At 37.8% G+C, this 21,422-nt stretch overlaps 1 protein-coding gene across 2 annotated transcripts in view; it reads right to left on the minus strand.

Annotated features, from left to right (window-relative positions):
• Positions 1-21,422, minus strand: part of Mtmr7 (myotubularin related protein 7) — a 101,250-nt gene that overhangs the window by 56,871 nt on the left and 22,957 nt on the right. Inside the window, exons 2-4 of one of the 2 annotated variants that reach the window (XM_004672589.2) lie at positions 15,646-15,768; positions 14,087-14,249; positions 5,015-5,172 (exon numbers count right to left, since the gene is read on the minus strand). In XM_004672589.2, the coding sequence (XP_004672646.1) occupies positions 5,015-5,172; positions 14,087-14,249; positions 15,646-15,768 (444 nt within the window). The remainder of the gene's footprint in view (positions 1-5,014; positions 5,173-14,086; positions 14,250-15,645; positions 15,769-21,422) is intronic. The other variant, XM_045132839.1, reaches the window with a different exon arrangement.

Below are 21,422 nucleotides of genomic sequence, written 5' to 3' on the forward strand. Positions count from 1 at the left end.
CTAATAATAATTAGCTTTCCCAAGACAACACATAGAAATAGTCTGTGTCTGAGTCATTTCTACTATTGGCAGTAGTTTCTAGTTCATCACAAGATACCACTTACCCTTTCAATATAAAAGGATTTGTGGAAAATATGAAAAATTATTAAGAGGGAAAATCATATTTTCTCAATCATAAGGTAAAAAAAATCACAAAAAAAATTAAAAAGAAATTCTTTCAGTGGACTACTAGCTAATTTTTTTGCAGTAACAGAATTTTTGTTCAACTTCTAAACTGTTAATAATATTTTCCACTGTTTATATAACACTTATAAGTCAGAAAACTCTGAAGTTTTACCTGCACTGCCTTAAAACAGATTGTTAATGGCAGCCCTTTTTTTTTTTTTTTTTTTTTTTTTTTTACTGTGTGCTGCTCTTGAGAAGAAATGCCAAGTAAAATGTCTTGTGTGGTGTGACGTAGAACTATAGTGTCTAGTGTCTATGAGTCACATTTGTAATGCCAATTCTAAAAGGAAATCTCATCAAAAATAAAAATAACCTGTAGTCTAAGAAAATGTTCCACTAGCTGTATCTCAGATTCATTTTATTCCTTACTGAATGGTGAGATTTAAAAACAAACAAAAAAAAAAAAATTCAACCTTCTTTTATTAATCTTGGATTTGCTCACAACTCAACATGAAAAAATTTGGTGCAAAGGTTAACTTTAGCAGGAGAACAATCTAGTCTAAATGTGTTAGCCAGATACTTTTCAATGATTATGTAAGGGTACCGCCATTCAGTTTATATATAATTACAAAGAAGATTAAGTAAAATGTGTATCCATATAACAGTTCCCAAGTGAGTTCAGGATATTGTGGACAATAATAGAAAATAAACTAAGCTGTAGGATATTAAGATTTAATATTAAACTATAATAATCATAACTAGTGTTGCAATCAGTTCCATGTTGCTGGGACAAACATTCAACCAGACACAGCTTATGGGAAGAAAGGGTTTATTTCAGGCTTACAGAGTCCAGGGGAGCACCATCAATGGCAGGAGAAGCTGCTTATTTCCATGGATCCAAACAGAGAACGATAGCAAGAAACACCAACACCAGCAAGCACAAACTGCTCTGAACACGCCTTGGGGCTGAACTCAGATCCGCCCCTAGTGACGCACTCCCTACAGCAGAGATCTGCCTGCTAGGGGCTGAAGTTGCAAGCTCAATTTTTGTTGTTGCTGTTGTTTCTTCAAGGTAGGTTCTCACACTAGTCCAGGCTGACCTGGAATTCACTATGTAGTCTCAGGGTGGCCTTGAATTTACAGCGATCCTCCTACATATGCCTCCCAAGTGCTGATATTAAAGGCATGTGCCACCATGCCTGGCTCACAAGTTCAATTTTAATAAAACAACTGAGACTATGACACTGTGGTGGTTTGATTCAGGTGTTCCCCCATAAACCTAGTTGTTCTGAATACTAGGTTGCCAGTTGATGGAGATTTGGGAATTAATGCCTCCTGGAGGCAGTGTATTGTTGGGGGCAAGCTCATGGGTATTATAGCCAGTTTCCCCTTGTCAGTGTTTGGAACACTCTCCTGTTGCTATTGTCTACCTGATGTTGACCAGGGGATGATGTCCACCCTTTGCTCATGCCATCTTTTTCCCATGGCATCATGGAGTGTCCCCTTGAGTCTATCAGCCAAAATAAACCCTTCTTTCCCAGAAGCTGCTCTTGGTCAGGTAATTTCTGCCAGAAGTGTGAACCTGACTGCAACAGTAAATTGATACCAAGAGTGGGATTGCTGCTAGACACCTCACTGTGTGGCTTTGGCCTTTTGGAGCTGATTTTCAAGAGGAATGTGGAATGATTTGAAATCCTGCCTAAGAAATGCCTTGCAATGCTGTAAGTACAGCTTGATGGACTATTCTAGTCAGAGTTGAAACACCTGAATGCAGTAAGAAATATGGACTGTGAGGTTAAGAGTTGTGAGGGTGAGAAAGAGCTTTGTCTGAACTGGGTTAGAAGCAGTTTGTGTGAGAGGCTTGCTGTTATGCCCATGTCCTGAGAATTTGTACAGGGTTGGTCTGCATAGAAATGGACTGGTAGGAGTAGAGAGATATGGCACAGAAATGAAATCTTTGGGCTGAAACTTTGCCCATTCAGCTGCAATTATATGAGATTACAACCTTTGAGATTGGGCCAGATGACCTGCACTGGGGCAACAGGAAGAATGGAGACTCTTTTGAAGGGACCTGAATGATCAAGGAGTGTCCTGTTCTTCAAAGTCTGCTTTATCCACCCATCCCTGGGATTAAAAAATTGGCACCCTACCTGTTATTATAGAGCATAAGAAATGCAGGAAAGACAGCGTCATTGAATTTGCAACACAGTCTTGTGTTTTGGAAATGGCCATGGGCAGTGTGAAGCAGGATTGCCTGCATGGAGACCTGACAGACCTGTAAGGATGAATCGTAGCTTGTAGTGGAAACCCAGTGGAGTTGCAGGGACCACAAGACAGCTGCCAAGGAAAGCTGCCAGGCCAGGATGAAATTTTTCAGGACTGTGAGTAGCCTAGCTGACGGGGCGGAATTAGAACTCCAGAAACTTGTTGCTAATTAGGGTTATCGAATTTAAGAGACTTATCACTGGGTAGAATTGTTGGTCTTAGAATTGGAGTTTGATGTTTGCTGGTTGTTTTAAATCTTGTATTGGTTGAATAACTATTTGCTATGCCCAATGCCATCTTTTGCAGTGTGAATGTTTATTCTGTGCCATTATGTAATTTGGGGTTTTTTTTTTTTTTTTTGGTTATTATGGCTCAGTTAAAAGACCATGGATTAGCTGGGCGTGGTGGCATGTGCCTTTAATCTCAGCACTCGGTAGGCAGAGGTAGGAGGATCGCTGTGATTTCGAGGCCATCCTGAGACTACATAGTGAATTCCAGGTCAGCCTGAGCTAGAGTGAGACCCTACCTTCAAAAACAAAAAGAGAGAACTTGGATTATGGGGATGTTTGAACATAATTAGGATTGATAAAAAATGTGGATACTTTGGAAGCTGGACTGAATGCATTGCATTTTATATCATGGATGATTAACAGTTTATGGGGACCAGGGGCAGAATGTGGTTGGTGGTTTGACTCAGGTGTCCCCCATAAACTTAGATACTTTGAATGCTAGGTTCCCAGATGATGGGGATTTGGGGGTTAATGCCTCCTGAAGGCAGTGAATGTTGGGGGCAGGTTTATGGGTATCATAGCCAGTTTTGCCTTGCCAGTGTTTGGCACACTCTCCTGTTGCTACTGTCCACCTGATGTTGGCCAGGGGAGTGATGTCCACCCTTTGCTCATGCTATTGTTTCCTTCTATCATCATGAAGTGTGCCCTTGAGTCTGTAAGCCAAAATAAACGCAAAATGAGAACCTGACTGGAATAACACCATACATTTTAACTATCACATTCAAACTACACAATTAGTAAAACTGTAATTGTGGAATTTATGCAGTATCAAATTTGAGCAAAGATTAGCAAGCAGACATGATTTTCTTTTTCAAAAATATACTAAAATATAATGCATGATTAAAAAGAAAAGAATGATAATCAAAACTTCTGAAGATCAAAATACATGCTAGGGGGTCTGGCGATATGGCTTAGTGGTTAAAGTGCTTGCCTGTGAAGCCTAACGACCCAGGTTCAATTCCCAAGTACCTATGTAAGCCCAGGCACACAAGGTGGGCCATACATCTGGGGTTTGTTTGCAGCAGCTAGAGGCCCTGGCATGCCCTTTCTTTCTTTCTTTATTCCTTTCTTTCTTTCTTTCTTTCTTTCTTTCTTTCTTTCTTTCTTTCTTTCTTTCTTTCTTTCTCTCTCTGTCTCTCTCTCTCTCTCTCTCTCAAATAATTAAATAAATAAGATAAGTTAAAATATTTTTCAAATGCTAGGAATAGTATATCAGTATCTTCAGTATATCAGTATCTTCTGGGAGTATTTGCAACAGCTACATAAGCAATCATAGATTTTACCTCTAGTGTATAAAAACATTTACCAATATACACCAAGAAAAAGTATCTAGAAGAAAGAGCAAGAATGTGAATAAGCAATTCAAAGAAGAGTCAGCATAAATGGCCAATAAATATAAGTAGTGTTGAGATAAGAAAACAATGGAAGGAAAGTTTCAAGACAGAACAGGGGCTTGAAGGGTAGCTCCAAGGTAGAACACTTGCCTAGCATGCACAAGACCATAGGTTTGACTCCAGCATCACACACACAAAAGTGCTGAACAATGCTGAAGCAACGGGATGGGCTCTATCTTTCTCTCCACTCCTCATCTATCTCCTGAACACCCTCTGGAACATTATTTAACCATGAGCCCAGTGCTGACATGTGAGCCATCACTGGAGAGAACAAGAGGTTTACTTGCCAGTCCAGGTTCCCTTTCTCCATACTCCTTCCTGCAAGTGCAGGCACATTTCTCCACATCTCTCTTGGGAATCTCTTGCTGACCTTATGTACCAATCAAGTCCAGTAAGCACTTCAAGAGGCTGGTGCCAAATTGACATCAAGTCCCTCTGATTTCCCTGCCAATCGTTCCCTGTGCTATAAAAAGATGTGATGGGAGACTAAATCCTAGCCAGCTCCCCTACTAGCTACCTGGCCACAAGCTCTCCACTAGTCCTGCTTGGGCTTTCTACTCCTCATCCACTAGAAGAGCATGCAGATGGTCTAAGATCTACCAGGTTCAGTTCCCATTTTAGTTAGAAAGAAAGCTAACATGGGAAAGGGATTCAGCTCAGTGCAGGGCACATGGATCTAGTAGGCATGAGTCCCTGGGCTTAATCCCCAATACCATGCAAAAGGGGAAAAAAGAAAAGTAAAAACAGGGAGCAAAGCCAGCAAAAACCAAGGGACAGTTGGAATCTCCCACACTTACATCTTTAATGAGCTGCAGAACCTAGGAGATAGAAGTCGTGCTGTGCTATCTTAAATCATGACTCCATGTGTACTAAGTATTGACTAAGGACACCTCCACTCACTCTGTAGTCTCTATTCACATCACTGAGCTGCCAATCACTATCGGGAAGGCCCATTCGCTTGTATTCTTCACTAAGATCAACCAGCTTCCAGCCTTGCTCTCGCTCTTCTTTATCCAGCTTGGGGTTGAAGGAAAAGCAGTACAACTCCTCATATTTCACTGCAAGAAAAAGGAGAATGAAGCCAAATAAAGCTTAAAGTCAGAACCAACTCACCCCAAAAACATTCTGTCCCAGCTGGAGTTTAGCATCCTAGCCATCCAACCCTGGCACAGTGACAGGAGCCCCCTTTTACAGTGGACAGGGTCACCCAAACTCCTCCCAAGAAATGACAAGAAGGCCTGGGGTATCTGCACTCAAGTTGTATACAAAACAGGTCCTTCTTGCTTTATTTCAGTTGCTTTAACAAATGAATATATTTTCCAAGCCACATAAATATGGAGCTTAAAAATAAGTAAGAAGGTATGTATTCATCAAACTTCAAGAATTCAACTTTCAGTGTTATCGGTCAAGTTTGATTTTGTAGTGACATAATATAGCCATATTAAAAAGTAAAATAAAACAGTACAATTAATTTAGTAATACTATTTTTTTTGGGGGGAGGGGGTTTCGAGGTAGTGTCTCACTACTAGCTCAGGCTGACCTGGAATTCACTATGTAGTCTCAGGGTGGCCTCAAACTCACGGCGATCCTCCTACCTCTCTGCCTCCCAAATGCTGGAATCAAAGGTGTGTGCCACCATGCCCAGATAATTTAGTAAAACTTTTAATACAATATATCTAAGTATTATCATTATAACATGTATACAATACAAACTATATCAATACTTTGCATATTTTGTTTTGGACTATCTTTGAAACTTCATATTTTGTACATAATGATGTCTCAGTTTAGACTTATGACCAGTAGCTACTGCATAGGACAATGCAAAATCTAAGGATTCTGAGAATGATAACTAAGTGCCTACTGTGTTCCAGACTTGGTTCTAATAAATGCTTCCATCCAGCTAGGAGACATCTGTAGTGACGAATGTGAGCAAGGGAAGCTAAGGAGAGGGCCAAGTCAAGAGAGACTCCTGATGCAATGAGGCAACCTGGCTATAGGCTACAGGTTGCAGGCTCAGCATCTGGGTGCTGTTCTTGCCTTGTTTTATCTTTATAATCACCCTGCTTCTTTCCAGTGGATTTCTGTCTCCTCATAGTATTCCCAGGCCCTCCTACTTATTAGCTTGCTGATGACATTCTCTGCAGACAATTTAATGATATTACACATGCAGAAGAGGTCTTTTACAGGATCTGGCCATCAGTAAGAGGTTGACCAAAACTCAGTTTCAAGCTTGTTTTGACTGCTATGGATATGACTCAAATCCTCATGAAAGGAAGAAGACTAAGATCATGTTTGGAAGAAAGGTAAGAGTTATCAAGTACCAGATTTGTTCATCAGACATGTAGAAAGGAGACACATAACTAGGTAAATTATGTCCTACAGCAATTTGGTGATGCCACCTTTGTATACTTGAAAACTCAAAACATTCTTTGATCACATAAGAACAGTGCACAGTAGAGGTGCATGGTCACCCAAACACAGAGCAAGCAACCTCAGTAAAACAGCTTCTTGTCATCTAGCTAATCAGACGGCAGCATGGAAAACTGTGATCCTGTTCTGGGAACAGTTGGTACAATATGTCATGAGACATCTTTTCCATCTCTAAGTACCATTTTCATGACTAGTGTTATAAGGTTAATAATTTTTCCTGGATTCCAAAAGAATCTCTTCAGAACTTTTCATTTCCCCCTGAAAGAAGAGCTATGAGCAGTGGGTAAGAACAAGAGCTATGTTTTCTCTGCTGAATATGTACAATCAAGTTTAAGTGTATTAGAACAACACCCCATGGCTTCTTGAGGTTCTCTTGTATGGGCTGACATTGGTGCTATTGAAGAGGCAATGTGATTGTGCATGGAGTGAAGAAAATGATACTAAGATCATTCTTGAGTTGGGAAACATTACAACATGTTGACATTGACTTTTGTTTTTCTTTCAGGTATTTTAAGGAAAAGGATGATGAGCCAATCCTCAGGCCCACTTTAAAGTAAACTTCAAAATGAGGGCTCCATTTTTTGTTAGCCACCTCACTCTTGTTAATGAAGGCAGGCAAGCTTCTAACCCAGAGGCCAGGCACATTGTATACTGGGGACTGTGTATTCTGAGAAATTAAAAAGTACCTCTTGTATGGGTGTAAATCTCACAATTTCCCATTTCATAATTTTCAGTACTTAAAGCTCCCAGTACCTACAAAATACATAGCAAAACTTTTGGCAGCCAGTAGGGATAGAATTTTTTTCAACTGGACTAGGAAAATGTTTAGGGGTATTTTGTTTGCAGTTTTTTTTAAGACATATAGTGACAAATAATAGTTCTATGTATTTATGAAGTACAATATGATATTAGGATTTATTAAGTTCTAGGAAGACAGCTTAGTTGTTAAAGGCACTTTTTTTTGCAAACCCTGATGTCCCAGGTTCAATTCCCCAGTAGCCACATAAAGCCAGATGCACAAAGTACTACATGTGTCTGGAGTTTCTTTGCAGGGGCAGGAAGCCCTGGAGCATCCATTCTCCTCTTTCTCCTTCCTCCTCTCTCTCCCTCCCTCCCTTCTTCCTTCCATTATCCCCTCTCTCATTTTCTTTCTTGCTCACAAAAAGATAAAAAAAAAAATTAAAAACAAAGATTTGTTAAAACAATGTAGAATGATTAAATCAACTAACACCCTATCACCTCAAACATTTAACATTTTTTGACTGGAATATTTGGACTTTCCTATCTTAGCTAAAGTCAACATATTATACGACAAGTCTAAAAACAAACAACAAAATTGGGCTTATCTCTCTCTCCTACTGGGGCTTTCTAGCCTTTTAGTTCAGTGATTATCCTTTCCTCCTCCTTATCCTTTCATTCTGTACATCTGGCTTTACATAGTCAGTAGGGAATTGAACCAGGGTCATCAGTCTTGGCAAACAAGCAACTTTACCACTGAGCCATCTCTCTAGTCCCCAGTATTTGTATTTCTAAACATAAGTAAGAACATGCAGTATTTTTGTTTCTAAACATATGTGAGAACACAGTGTTTATATTTCTAAACATATATGAGAACCTACAGTATCTATACTTCTTTTTTAGTATTTTAATTTTTTTAAAATATATTTATTTATTTATTTGAGAGAGACAGAATGAGCAAGACAGAGCCTCTAGCCACTGCAAATGAACTCCAGACACATGTGCCACTTTGTGCATTGGGCTTACATGGGTCCTGGGGAATCGAACCTAGGTCCTTAGGCTTAGCAGGCAAGTGTCATCAACACTAAACCATCTCTCCAGCCCTGTATTTATATTTCTACACATACATGAGAACATACAGTATTTATATTGCTGTGATTTGTTTTACTTAGCATGAGATTCTCTCTTGCAACCATGTTTTCACAAATGACAGAAAGTCTGTCTTTCATTTTAAGCTCAGTAGTATTCTATAATGTACATACAGCACATTTACTTTTCTAGTACTCTGGTGATGGACAATTTGATAACTGGACTACAGTGGATGGTACTAAAATGAACTCAAGATTATAGACATCTCTCCAACATATTGACTCCAGATCTTCTGGATAAATACTTAGTAATGGGATTTCTGAATCACACAGTAACATTTAGTGGGGTTCTCTGAGGTTGAGGTTTGAAAGATTTTACTATAGAGTACTATAGAGCTTAAGTGAAAGGAGGAAGGTGAAGCTCCTATAAAACAGGAGGTATAGAAACAGGTAATCCCTAGTTTTAGGGTTTTTTTGTTTTGTTTTGTTTTGTTTGGCTTTTCAAGGTAGGGTCTCACTCTGATCCAGGCTGACCTGGAATTCACTATGTAGTCTCAGGGTGGCCTCAAACTCTCGGCAATCCTCCTACCTCTGCCTCCTAAATGCTGGCATTAAAGTCGTGCGCCACAACACCCAGCTTTACTTTTAGTTTTTCAAAGAATATCCATACTGTGTTCTATAGTAGCTGAACTAATTTACATTTCCATGAATTTTATGCAAGAGTTCTCTTTCCTCTACAGCCTTCTGGCATGAAAGAATATTTTGACTTTTTTATATTAGCCATTCTAACAGGTGTGAGGACAGGCCCTAATGTGGTTTTAATTCCTATCTCCCCAATGACTCGAGATGTTGAATATTTCTTCATGTATCTGTTGGCTACACAGGTCTTCTTTTGAGAAGTGTCTGCTTAGGTCTGTTGCTCAATTCTGCACTGCAGCATATGTCTTCTTCCCACAGAGTTTAAGTTCCTTGTACATATTTGACATCAGTGAATTCATTATCAGATGTATGACTTGAAAATATTTTGTCCTAATACTCAGGCTGTCTTTCACTCTCTTAACTATTACCTGCAAAGGTTTATATTGTGCAGAAATCTTTAACTTTACACAATTTAAACAGAGTGAAAAATATTTTTGCTTGCTCTAGCAAGGTCATCTACCTCTGCTGATTCCCCCTCTCCTAACACAGATGTCACACACCCTAGGGTTTACACATCACTAAGTCTGAGCCACCACATTGAGCAAAATGTCTTTTGCCTCAATGATTAGCAGGTTTCAAAAAAGGATGCATGCTGAGGGCTCCACTCGACGGTACCCTTACTAGGTAGGAAGGCACTGCCTCTTCTTACTGAAAAGAAGAATGCCTCTATTTTAATTGTAATTTTTTAATCTAAGAGAAATACAAATCATCTTAGTACTTACATTATCAAATAGTACCTGCTGAAATCACATAATTAACGAGAGAAATATGAATGCTTTTCTATCCATAAAGCAAAGTGGCACTTCCTGAAATATTACATGAAATTAATGAATAATTATTATCTCCTGAAAGCCAATTAGTGTTTCAGTCAAAAGCAGGAGCTCAATCTGAGCACGGAGATGCATGTTTTAAGTTACTTTATGCTACTGGTTGCTGCAATGTCCTTAGCCCAGGGAAATGCAAGTCAGCACAATCCAATTCAATCTCTACTGCTTTCACTAACTCTCTCAGATAATCTCACTTCTGTTTCCCAGGGGAAAGCATCACATGCAAACTCCCAGCTTGGAACCTATACCTCCTTCCTCAGCTTTACCCTTCCTTCCCTACCAAACATAGGAAAAGATGTTTGCCCAGCCCATGGAGGTTAAAATGTGGGTAAGACAAATGATCAGTAAAGGGAAGAAAATAACTTGTTTTCCAGATACTGGCAGAAAATGTTATGAGAACAGGATATTCAGGAGGAAAAAATGGAATCACCTCTCACTGGAGAATAATTGTAGAAAATGGAAGGTAATTTAATATTTGAGATCAAAAGTACTTTAAAAATTGAAAGAACAATAATCATGAATGAGCATCATCTGAATGTGAAGAATGGGGAGGGGAAGTCACCAGCTATGAACAAAATGACACAAAAGTGTATTTTTAGAACAGAAAGTTTTGAACATCAAGTTCTCTTGATATTCTGGTGAATTCAGCCAACTTAAAATAAATATAGTGAAAAGGCCATTTAGAGGACAGTGAGAACATAACATACCTATTATTAGATATTGCGTATCTAAAATAAAATGATGAGGGTGTCTCACTTTCACTGTCAAAATTGTGTTTAAACTAAACATGCTGGAGGTTAACAAGACCATGAGACCCTGATAAACAGCATCAATAAACAAGAAATTACCACTGCAAAAATTGCACAAACCTCCGTAACTTAGAACACAGAAAGGTTCAAATTAAGCAAATGAGAGTACCTCAATCATAATTTTTTAATATCACAGTGAATATGTAGAGCGGGGGGCGGGTACAACTTAGTTGTATGGGGTTTGCATGTGCAAGGCCCTAGGTTTGATCCCCACCATTGCAAAGAAAATTCAGAATTAAGATTAACTGAAAAGTTGTAATTTAGTAAAAACTAAAAAATAAACACAAGAAATTATTTAAATGTGGAAGGACTCACAAACACTAAAGAAGGAAAGATAACTGATATAAAAATAAATAGCACAAGGCAAATCAGAAGGCAGAACATAGAGAACATGGGAAAAACATAAGCCCTCTGAGACCCTGTAAATGGTTTAGTCAGAAAGATTTATGTCTTACTAGTACATTGGACTTATGGGGTTCTGCAACCTTTAGTTTAACTCTGTTGTTTTGCACTAGGATCTTTTATAGTCCATGACCAAATGCTTACCCACCTTTATTCACATTTTTAAGTAATTTGATTTATCATCATTCCTGAAATCTAAAAAATCCCTAGAGTTTGGAAATATCTTCTGCATCGGTGTTGACTAAAATGAACTCCCAGACATTTCTTTTGTTTAAAAAAGCTTTAATCCCATAGGACCTTGTAGTTACAGCCATAAGGAGCTGAACTAGGTGCAATTACCGGAGAGCTACATGGCACTGCCATGCATTAAAATTCAGTGTGTTTCCTCCTTCTCTCTCTTTCCCTTCTTCCCTTCCTCCCTCCATCCATCCCTCTCTTCCTCCTTTCTCTATCTGCCTCCTTTACTGACATGCCTACAGGAGGACAAGACAAAGATTGATTTTGTAAACTATCCTCAAAAGATTCCTGTGACCAACCACCCTTGCCCCCAGTAGAGGGCCATGCTTCTGACCCCTCCTTTCACCTCTCCTAAACTCAAACCCTGCCTCTAGAAGTATAGCCTCTAAATGTTCTAACTAGTACTGCCTTTAACTGGATGCCATCAAACTGTCTGAGCTCCATCTCATCTTCCCACACTTATTAAAATACTGTGTGTTACATAACCTAGTATTTCTAATGCCACTGTTTCAAAATGCTGGTGATCTCTTTAAACCCTCTCAGATGATGTCTTTAATTCAACTAATTACTACAAGTTTCTTTTATAAAAAGGCAGCCATTCATGTCTCTGACTCCACCTAATACATAAGTTCCAAAACATCACCTTTTAGGAAAAAGCATGTAATTTTAAAAGCAAAACTTACACATGGTTTTTCTCCCTTAACATGCTCATACTGAGTCCAGGCACCCACTGTTACCAGACCATAGCACTCTCCACCCAAGATCTTCTCCTTCAGTTGCTCAGCTCTTTCCCAGTTCTTAGAACTATTCCTAAATCCCATTAATCCAGTCAGAGTACATTTATTACCCTGCACATCCATTAATCAGTGACACAGAAAGTGCTGGCACACAACCCTCCCCACAATCTCTACTGCGTGCAAGCTAATGTGCATCTTCCCAGAACTGCTATTCCAATTATAGTGTGCCCTTCAGAAAGTTCAGCTGCTTTTCTGGCTTACTCCACAGCTCTTCTCAACACACTTGAAGGGGAAAAAAGCCTCAAACAACTGTCTTTAAAGGAGAACAAGTAAAGTCTAAATTATCAGATTCTGGTATCTCTTTTTTTTTATTTTTTTAAATTTTTATTTATTTATTTGAGAGCGACAGACACAGAGAGAAAGACAGATAGAGGAAGAGAGAGAGAATGGGCGCGCCAGGGCTTCCAGCCTCTACAAACGAACTCCAGACGCGTGCACCCCCTTGTGCATCTGGCTAATGTGGGACCTGGGGAACCGAGCCTCGAACCGGGGTCCTTAGGCTTCACAGGCAAGCGCTTAACCGCTAAGCCATCTCTCCAGCCCAGATTCTGGTATCTCTTAGGCAATCATTCCATTATATAACTTAGGCTCTTCACCCACAAATGATAACACCATACCATAAGAAACTTAAGATGAAGTCAAATGCCTTGAAAAGTTCACCAAACTTCTCATCCAGAATCAAAATGTACTCAGTAAAGTAACTATAAGCATATAGCCTATACTGTTTCCCATGTTGACTTCAATGTAACACTCATGCTTTATCTAGAAAATATCTTTCATTTTGGTCTCCTAAGAAACTTGTGAGCAAATTTCCTCTAAACAAGCTATGCAGAGCCAAGAAACATTTCTGTAGGGGTGAACACTAAGCTGTCAATCTGAAAACCCAAGCACAAGAGCTAGATTAAGATAGCTACACAGAGAACCTGTATTCCAAATCCAAGCAGTCTTCTTTTGAAGAGAATCAACATATACATTCCATGCATATTTACTGATGCTAACAAGAGTCTCATCAGTCAGCTGGACCAATGTAAATGTACTTTGCCTCAGAAACCCAATCAAGGACAAATCTTTAAAGCCCCAAGAAAGGAGGAATGCACTAGAAGTCTTAGATAGCAAGGATTTTCATTCAAAATAAGTTGTGATTTCTGTTCTGGGTCCCTTTCAAAATGGCTCAATTACCAAAGTGAAAAATTTTAAAGTATTTTCTTCCCCAAAATAAAATATTTATAACCTCCCACTAAGAAAATATGGGAACTTGGGCTGGAGAGATGGCTTAGCAGTTAAAGCAGTTGCTGGCAAAGCCAAAGGACCCAGGTTCAGTTCCCCAATATCCATATAAACCAGATGCACAAGGGTGCACATACATCTGAAATTTGTTTGCAGTGGTGGAAGCCCTGGTGTGCCCATTATCTGTCTCTCTCTCTCCCCCCCATCTCTCTTTCTCTCTGTCTCTGAAATAAATAAAATATTTTTTAAAAAAGAAAGAACATATGGTAACTCTAAAGTTCAGTGTGTAAAGCACTTTTCTTGTAAGCATGAAGAACTGAGTTTAATCCCCAATATCCACTTAAAATGGAAAGAAATTGAGGAAGACACCCAGTGTTGACCTTTGCCCTCTACAAGCATGCACATACAGGTGGACACATACAAACATCATATATGCATGCATACACAACATGTATGCAAAAAAGAAAAGAAAGTATAACTACTATCATTAATGAAAGACATAGTTCATCTATTAAATGGCTCAGAGGAGACCCCACAGGGCGAGAAACTGTGTATCAGATGATCATGCAGATAGATGCCTTAGTCTGATTTGAGGAAAAGAATGACATGTGACTCCTAAAACACTGATGTTCCTGTGCAAAACACAAATTCTGGAACAAAACTTATGACTTTTTTCAGAATATGTCCATATTAAATGCTATGTCCCCCTGCCTACCTGGCCGAGCAAGACGTATCAGAGAGATGTAGACATCATGACAATCTCTTTCCTGAGGTATGACAAGCTGTATGATCTGGAAGTTCTTGCAACGAATAAGCAGAGGACAGCCAGTAGCATTCGTTGCCTGTTTTTCAATGGTGGAGATCTGACTGTGAAGAATCTAGAAAAGTTCATTTGGATACACTAAGCACAAACAACTAACAACTACAACAAGGACTAACAGATCAATGCCTCAGATTCTGGCTAGGTCAACCCCTGCATTCAGGTGACAGGACATGAGAGGTTTCAAGTGAGAGCTAACTATAGAAATCTATGACTTCAGTTTTCAATACAAAGATTTTACTTTGAAGCACATTATACAGCATGTAAATTTGCACAACTTCAGGTAAGGGAACATTTTGGTAGTCAAATGGTGAATGTATTTAGTAGCTAAAATTAAAGAAGGTCATGAAAAGTTACTAAAATAAACTTTTACAATCAAGCAAAGTTAGAGATGGCTCCACTGGGAGGTGCCACCATGCTTAATTCCACATGGAATGCTCAAATTCAACAGCCACTTGTTTGCCAAGCTGCTGGTGGTAAGAAAGGCTACAAAATAGAAGACTTTTTAATTGTTATTATCTTAAGTGGACAAATGATAATTATATACATTTAAAGGGTAAAATGCACTATTACATACATGTATACAATATAGAACGATTAAATCAAACTAACATATATTCATCACTTTGATGAGCAATCTTTTCATAGTGAGACAATTGAAATTTACTGTTATTTTGAAGTATATAACACATTGTTACTGACTACATTATTATTGCTATGCAATAGGTTTCAAAACCTCATCCTTCCATGCATGTGCAACTTTGTAGCCTTTGACCAACAACTCATTCCTTTCCTCTTCCTTCTCCTCATCATCATTATCATTCCACCAAGAAGGGTTTTTTTTGGAAAACAAATTATGCTGAAGTGTATATGCATAGCTCTTGAGGAAGCACAGTACTTCATTCTTTAGTTTAAGCATCTTATTCTTTAGCTTCCACCTGGCACCTTCTAGTTAAAAGCAAGGTTTAGCCTGTGGTATATGGGAGGAGAAAATCCACAATTCAATATTTTGGCCTTGGATTATAAAAACCCAGTCATGTTGAAGTATAACAGGAAACAACTGATGCTTCCATTAAGTAGAAGAAACACCTGATGATCCAATGAGAATGAGAGAAAGTTAGACTCAACATCATAAAAATCACTGGATGGCTACTGAATAGTATCCTGAAAATAACCTGAATACTAAATCAAGCACTATGATGTTGCTATGTATGTCTGGCACACATGGCTGTCCTCAGTGCTATGACATGCATGTCCATCTTCAGGCTATTTCTAGTCCTAAGCAAATGATTAGTGTCTAAAATGAATATGCAGCACAGGCAGATATGACTCTATAGAAAAGGTAGGGCACCCATCCTAGAAACAGTCCCCTAAATGTTCAACTACTAACCACAAGTTCACCTCACCCTGAGGCAAACAAAAAACATACAAAACCAGAGATAAGTTCAGCATACCCATGTTTCTTTCCTTGTGTCAGGTGCATTTTCCACAAAGATGACATGAGTGGCAGTCAAGTACAGAGTTCCCAAGATGGTTTTTTTAGAAGACACTCGATCTACCAAGCAGACATTTTCGACCTACAAAAAAAGAGTTAGATGAAAATCAACAGAGCTAGTTACAAAACAGCAGGTAATCACATGCTTACTCTTAAACAAAATTTTGAGAATCCCTCCAATAATGAAATCCAAAATGTGCTCACTTAATGAAAGAATATACTACATATGAAATATAAAAATTCATCAATTACAATAACACTTTAAATGTACCATGAAAGATTTATAAACTCCTCATGTAAAAAGATAAAAAAAGTCATCAATTATTAGACAGTAAGACTTGAAATGTGCCACAAAAGATTTATAGACACTATTCTTTCCTTCAGTTTTAAATAGTTTAGTGTTTTATTTTATTATAATTATATAAAGTCAATGTTTAAGGAGAAAAATGTATGTATTGGAGTTCTGAGTTTATATAACTATGTATAAATTATGTTCTATATAAAAGGAAACAACCAGGTAAGGTGGCACATACCTTTAATCTCAGCACTCAGAAGGCCAAGGTAGGAAGATTGCTATGAGTTAAGAGGCCAGACTGGGACTACAGAGTGAGTTCCAGGTCAGCCTGGGATAGAGTGATACACTACCTCAAATTTAAAAAAAAAAAAAAAGAAAGAAAGAAAAAGGAAACAGTGTTTCCTATGTGTTTACAAAGTTGAGAGGTGATCTTATAGTTGTGTGTTTTCACATAAGCTTGCAGTAAATACAAATATACATACAGGATAAATAAGTATCAGAGAAAGGTAAATAAAGAGACCTTAAATTTTAAGATCTATATTCATTTATGTATAACAAAATCTTTCCAATGATTGGAATTTTCATCGCTGAATTGAAAGCTACATCGTTAGGTGTCTGGAAATAATATTTGGATCAGTTTCATGGATATTGCACTGGCTGCATCCCAATATGACATGCGATCAAAAGAAGAAAAGCTCTGCAGGGCTGACAGAAACTGAAGCAGGATGATGTCGGCAACAACCAGAGATTCTTTCATCAGTTGAAGCAAGTATGGCTATCAATACAAGTAGCTAGGAAACTGAACACACAAATTACTGGTTATTTGAATCAAATACACATGTATCTTACAGAAATATTTAATAATGCTTTCAATTTCTCATCTGATTACATAACTATTTAGTTGGTGTTTTTTTTATTAAACCTCACTGTAATATTTATTTTTAATAAACTATCTTATGGTGTGTTTTCAAATTTTTGTAATTTTTTAATTCTTTTCGATGGACATGCCTATCTTCAACTCTTCCCTAATTTCTCACGCTGTAAATTAAGCACTCACTGTGTTGCGGTTAAATAGGTAAAGGTTTTTCTGCAAAGTAAGAGATCTTGGATTTATACATTTTATAATTTTTCTATTCTTTTATGAATATTTTTATTTATTTTCAAGGAGATAAGAGGAGAGAGAAAAACAGAGAGGCAGAGGCATGCTAGGGGCTCTTGCCCTGCAAACAAACTCCAGGTGCCTGGGCCACTTAGTGCATCTAGTTTTATAATGAACCCCAACCCAAGTAAGTGCCATCTCTCCAACCCCAATTTTTCTTCTCTAATTTGTAAATTTCTGGTCTTATTCATGAATAAATATAACTAGTTTTCCTTGAGTATATCATGTGTGTTTTTTGTTTCTTTGTAAGTGTTTGGGTTAATGGTCACTTCATTAAATGATTCTTACTCACTAACAAGTTTTTCCATACAACCTTTTCCTCCAGGTCAATTTCTGGTTGTGTCCTGTGGGTTTTGTTTGCAGTGTTGTCCTTCTCAGTTTTAAAAGTCTAAAATTACAGCTTTTACTTTTTTGTTGACCGAAGAAGTTTTTAAGGAGCTTGTTTTTTTAACATTCATGTCATTGCATTATTTTATTTTAAAAAGTTTAGATATTATATTTTGAACTAACTATAAGAAAGATATGCTGAAAGAGCTATAAATAGAGAAAATAAGGGGATATGTTATTTTTAGTAGCACTTTTCTTTTGGGAAAAAGTCATTTTCATGTCAAAAGGTACCTAACCAAATTGTTCACAACTTGTATACAATTTAACAATATGCAACAATGAAATGGTAGTCATTTTTCTACCCTTTAAAACTTTATTACGTATTTAACACAAAAGTATTTAATATAGATTGTTCTGTCCACAAAAGTGGAAGAGGCTATGCCACTTATATTATTTTTAGAAAGTCCTAGTAGAACAGAGTAACGCACACAGATGTTGGATGTCTCTTTGTTAACTTTGAATGCTGCTACAGGAAAGTTGAATTCCAAAATTTGGCCATAGTTCTTAGATGCCTCAGAGCTGTCAAAAGCAATTATAAAGCTACAGGACAAAAAAAAAGAAATGAAAAAAGGAGAAAATGCCAATCGCATGACTTCCCAGTTTGTGTAACAAAAAAGAAATGAGTATTAAAAATTAAAATTCAGTTATCTGACAAATTGTGTGAAGGTAGAACTGTTTACGGGCTACTTAACGGTATAAACTAAAATATCAAAGTTCTGGCACCACCATGAAGACCTATTGATTCAGTAACTCAATTCCAGCTCATGTACACGGCAATATCTTTCACTCCTAGAGAATAAAGACTCAAGGGAAAATTCACCTCTCAAGACAAAGATACTCTTCTCGGCCTGCTCCTGGGAGTGCTACTTACGATACATCAGAGTACATGTATTTAATTTATGAATTATTTTTAAAAATACAAGAATATATCAGAAAGATCATTCACCCTGACCAAGTAGGCTTTATCCCAGAGATGTAGGGATGGTTCAACATACACAAATCTATAAATGTAATACATCATATAAATGGACTGAAGGACTAAAATCACATGATCATCTCATTAGACGCACAGGAAGCATTTGACAAAATCCAACATCCCTTCATGATAAAAGTCCTACAGAGACTGGGAATAGAAGGAACATATCTCAATATAATAAAGGCTATTTATGACAAGCCTACAGCCAACATATTACTAAATGAGGACAAACTGTAAGCTTTTCCACAAAAATCAGGAACAAGACAAGGGTGCCCACTGTCCCCATTTTTATTTATTATAGTTCTGGAAGTCTTAGCCATAGCAATAAGGCAAGAGACACACATAAAAGGGATAAAAATTGGAAAGGAAGAGATCAAGTTATCATTATTTGCAGATGACATGATTCTATATATAAAGGACCCTAAAGACTCTACCAGCAAACTGTTAGAGCTGATAAAAGCCTACAGCCATGTAGTAGGATACAAAATAAACACACAGAAATCAGTAGCCTTCATATATGCTAACAACAAACACACACACACAGAGGATGAAATCACAGAATCACTCTCATTCACAATTGCATCAAAAAAATAAATAAATAAATAAAGTACCTTGGAATAAACCTAACCAAGGAAATAAAGAATCTCTACAATGAGAACCTTAAAACACTCAAGCGAGAAATTGCAGAAGACACTAGGAAGTGGAAAAACAGTTCCTGGATTGGAAGAATCAATATTGTGAAAATGGCAATCCTACCTAAAGCAATCTACACATTCAATGCAATCCCTATCAAAATTCCAAAGGCATTCTTCATGAAAATAGAAAAAACAATCTAAAAATCATTTGGAATTACAAAAAACCTCAAATATCTAAAATAATACTGAGCAACAAAAATGAGGCTAGTGGTATCACCATACCTGATTTTAACCTATACTACAGAGCCATAGTAACAAAAACAGTGTGGTATTGGCACAAAAACAGATGTGTAGATCAGTGGAACAGAATAGAGGACCCAGATGTAAGTCCAGGTAGCTATAGCCACCTGATGTTCGATAAAAATGCCAAAAATACTCATTGGAGAAGAGACAGCCTCTTCAGCAAACGGTGTTGGGAAAACTGGATATATATCTGTAGAAGGATGAAAACAGGTCCTTTTATTTCTCCATGCACAAGAATTAAGTCCAAATGGATTAAAAACCTTAACATCAGACCTGAAACTGCTAGAGGAAAAACTAGGGGAAACCCTTCAACATATTGGTCTTGGCAGACCCCAATTGCTCAGGCAATAAAACTACAGATTAATCACTGAGACCTCATGAAATTACAAAGATTTTGCACTGCAAAGGACACAGTGAAAAAAGCAAAGAGGCAACCTACAGAATGGGAAAAAATCTTCACCAGCTATATATATGACAGAGGATTAATATCTAGGATATACAAAGAACTCAAAAAGTTAAATAATAAGGAATCAAACAAGCCAAACAATAAATGGGCTATGGAGCTAAATAGAGAGTTCTCAAAGGAAGAAATACGAATGGCATATAAGCATCTAAAAAATGTTCTATGTCACTAGTCCTCAGGGAAATGCAGATTAAAACTACATTGAGATTCCATGTCACTCCTGTCAGATTGGCCACCATCATGAAAACAAATGATCATAAATGTTGGCGGGGATGTGGAAAAACAGGCACCCTTCTACACTGTTGGTGGGAATGCAATCTGGTCCAGCCATTGTGGAAATCAGTGTGGAGGTTCGTAAAACAGCTAAAGATTGATCTACCATATGACCTAGCTATAGCACGCCTAGACATATATCCGAAGGACTCATCTCATTTCCTTAGAAGTACGTGCTCAACCATGTTTGTTGCTGCTCAACAAATATAATATATTATATTATTATAATAGCTGGGAAATGGAACCAGCCTAGATGTCCCTCAACTGATAAGTGGACAATGAAGATATGGCACATTTATACAATGGAGTTCTACCCAGCGGCAAAGAAAAATGAAGTTACGAAATTTGCAGAAAAATGGATGGATCTGGAAAGGATTATACTAAGTGAGGTAACCCAGGCCCAGAAAGCCAAGCGCCACATGTTCTCCCTCATATGTGAATCCTAGCTGCAGATGATTGGGCTTCTGCGTGCGAAGGAAAAAACTCAGTAGCAGAGGCCAATAAGTTAAAAAGAAGATATGAAAGGAAGGGAGGAGGGTACTTAATAGGTTGATATTGTATATATGTAAGTAGAATGATTGAGATGGAGAGGGGATATAATGGAGAATGGAATTTCAAAGGGAAAAGTGGGAGGGGGAGAAAGGGTTTTACCGTGGGATACTTTTTATAATCATGGAAAATGTTAATAAAAATTGAGAAAAAAATAAAAATAATAATAATAAAAATAAGGTTAAAAAATTTTTTGTTCATTTTTATTTATTTACTTATTTGAGAGTGACAGAGAGAGAGAGAGAAAGAGGCAAGTAGAGAGAGAGAATGAGCACACAAGGGCTTCCAGCCACTGCAAACGAACTCCAGACACTTGCACACCCTTGTGCATCTGGCTAACGTGGGTCCTGGGAAATTGATCCTCGAACCAGGGTTCTTAGGCTTCACAGGCAAGTGCTTAACCAGTAAGCCATCTCTCCAGCCCATAATTTATGAAATTTATGAAAAGGATATTACATTCCATAATTAAATTCTCAGTTACATATATTTCACATCCTCACATTTCTGCAATTGAGATACATCCATCATGTAATGGGTGTGATAACACATCAATATGTTATTTAATGGACGCTGCTCCTTTCTTCATTCATGGAATGTAAAATCTTACTACCTCTTTCCATTACTGTTGCCTTGGACTTGCTCAAATGCAATGCACTCATGGTCTTTGAAAAGTGCATGAGAGGTAAAGCCATGGGA

The sequence above is a fragment of the Jaculus jaculus genome, chromosome 1 (genome assembly GCF_020740685.1).
Source record: "Jaculus jaculus isolate mJacJac1 chromosome 1, mJacJac1.mat.Y.cur, whole genome shotgun sequence".
Lineage (NCBI taxonomy): Eukaryota > Metazoa > Chordata > Mammalia > Rodentia > Dipodidae > Jaculus > Jaculus jaculus.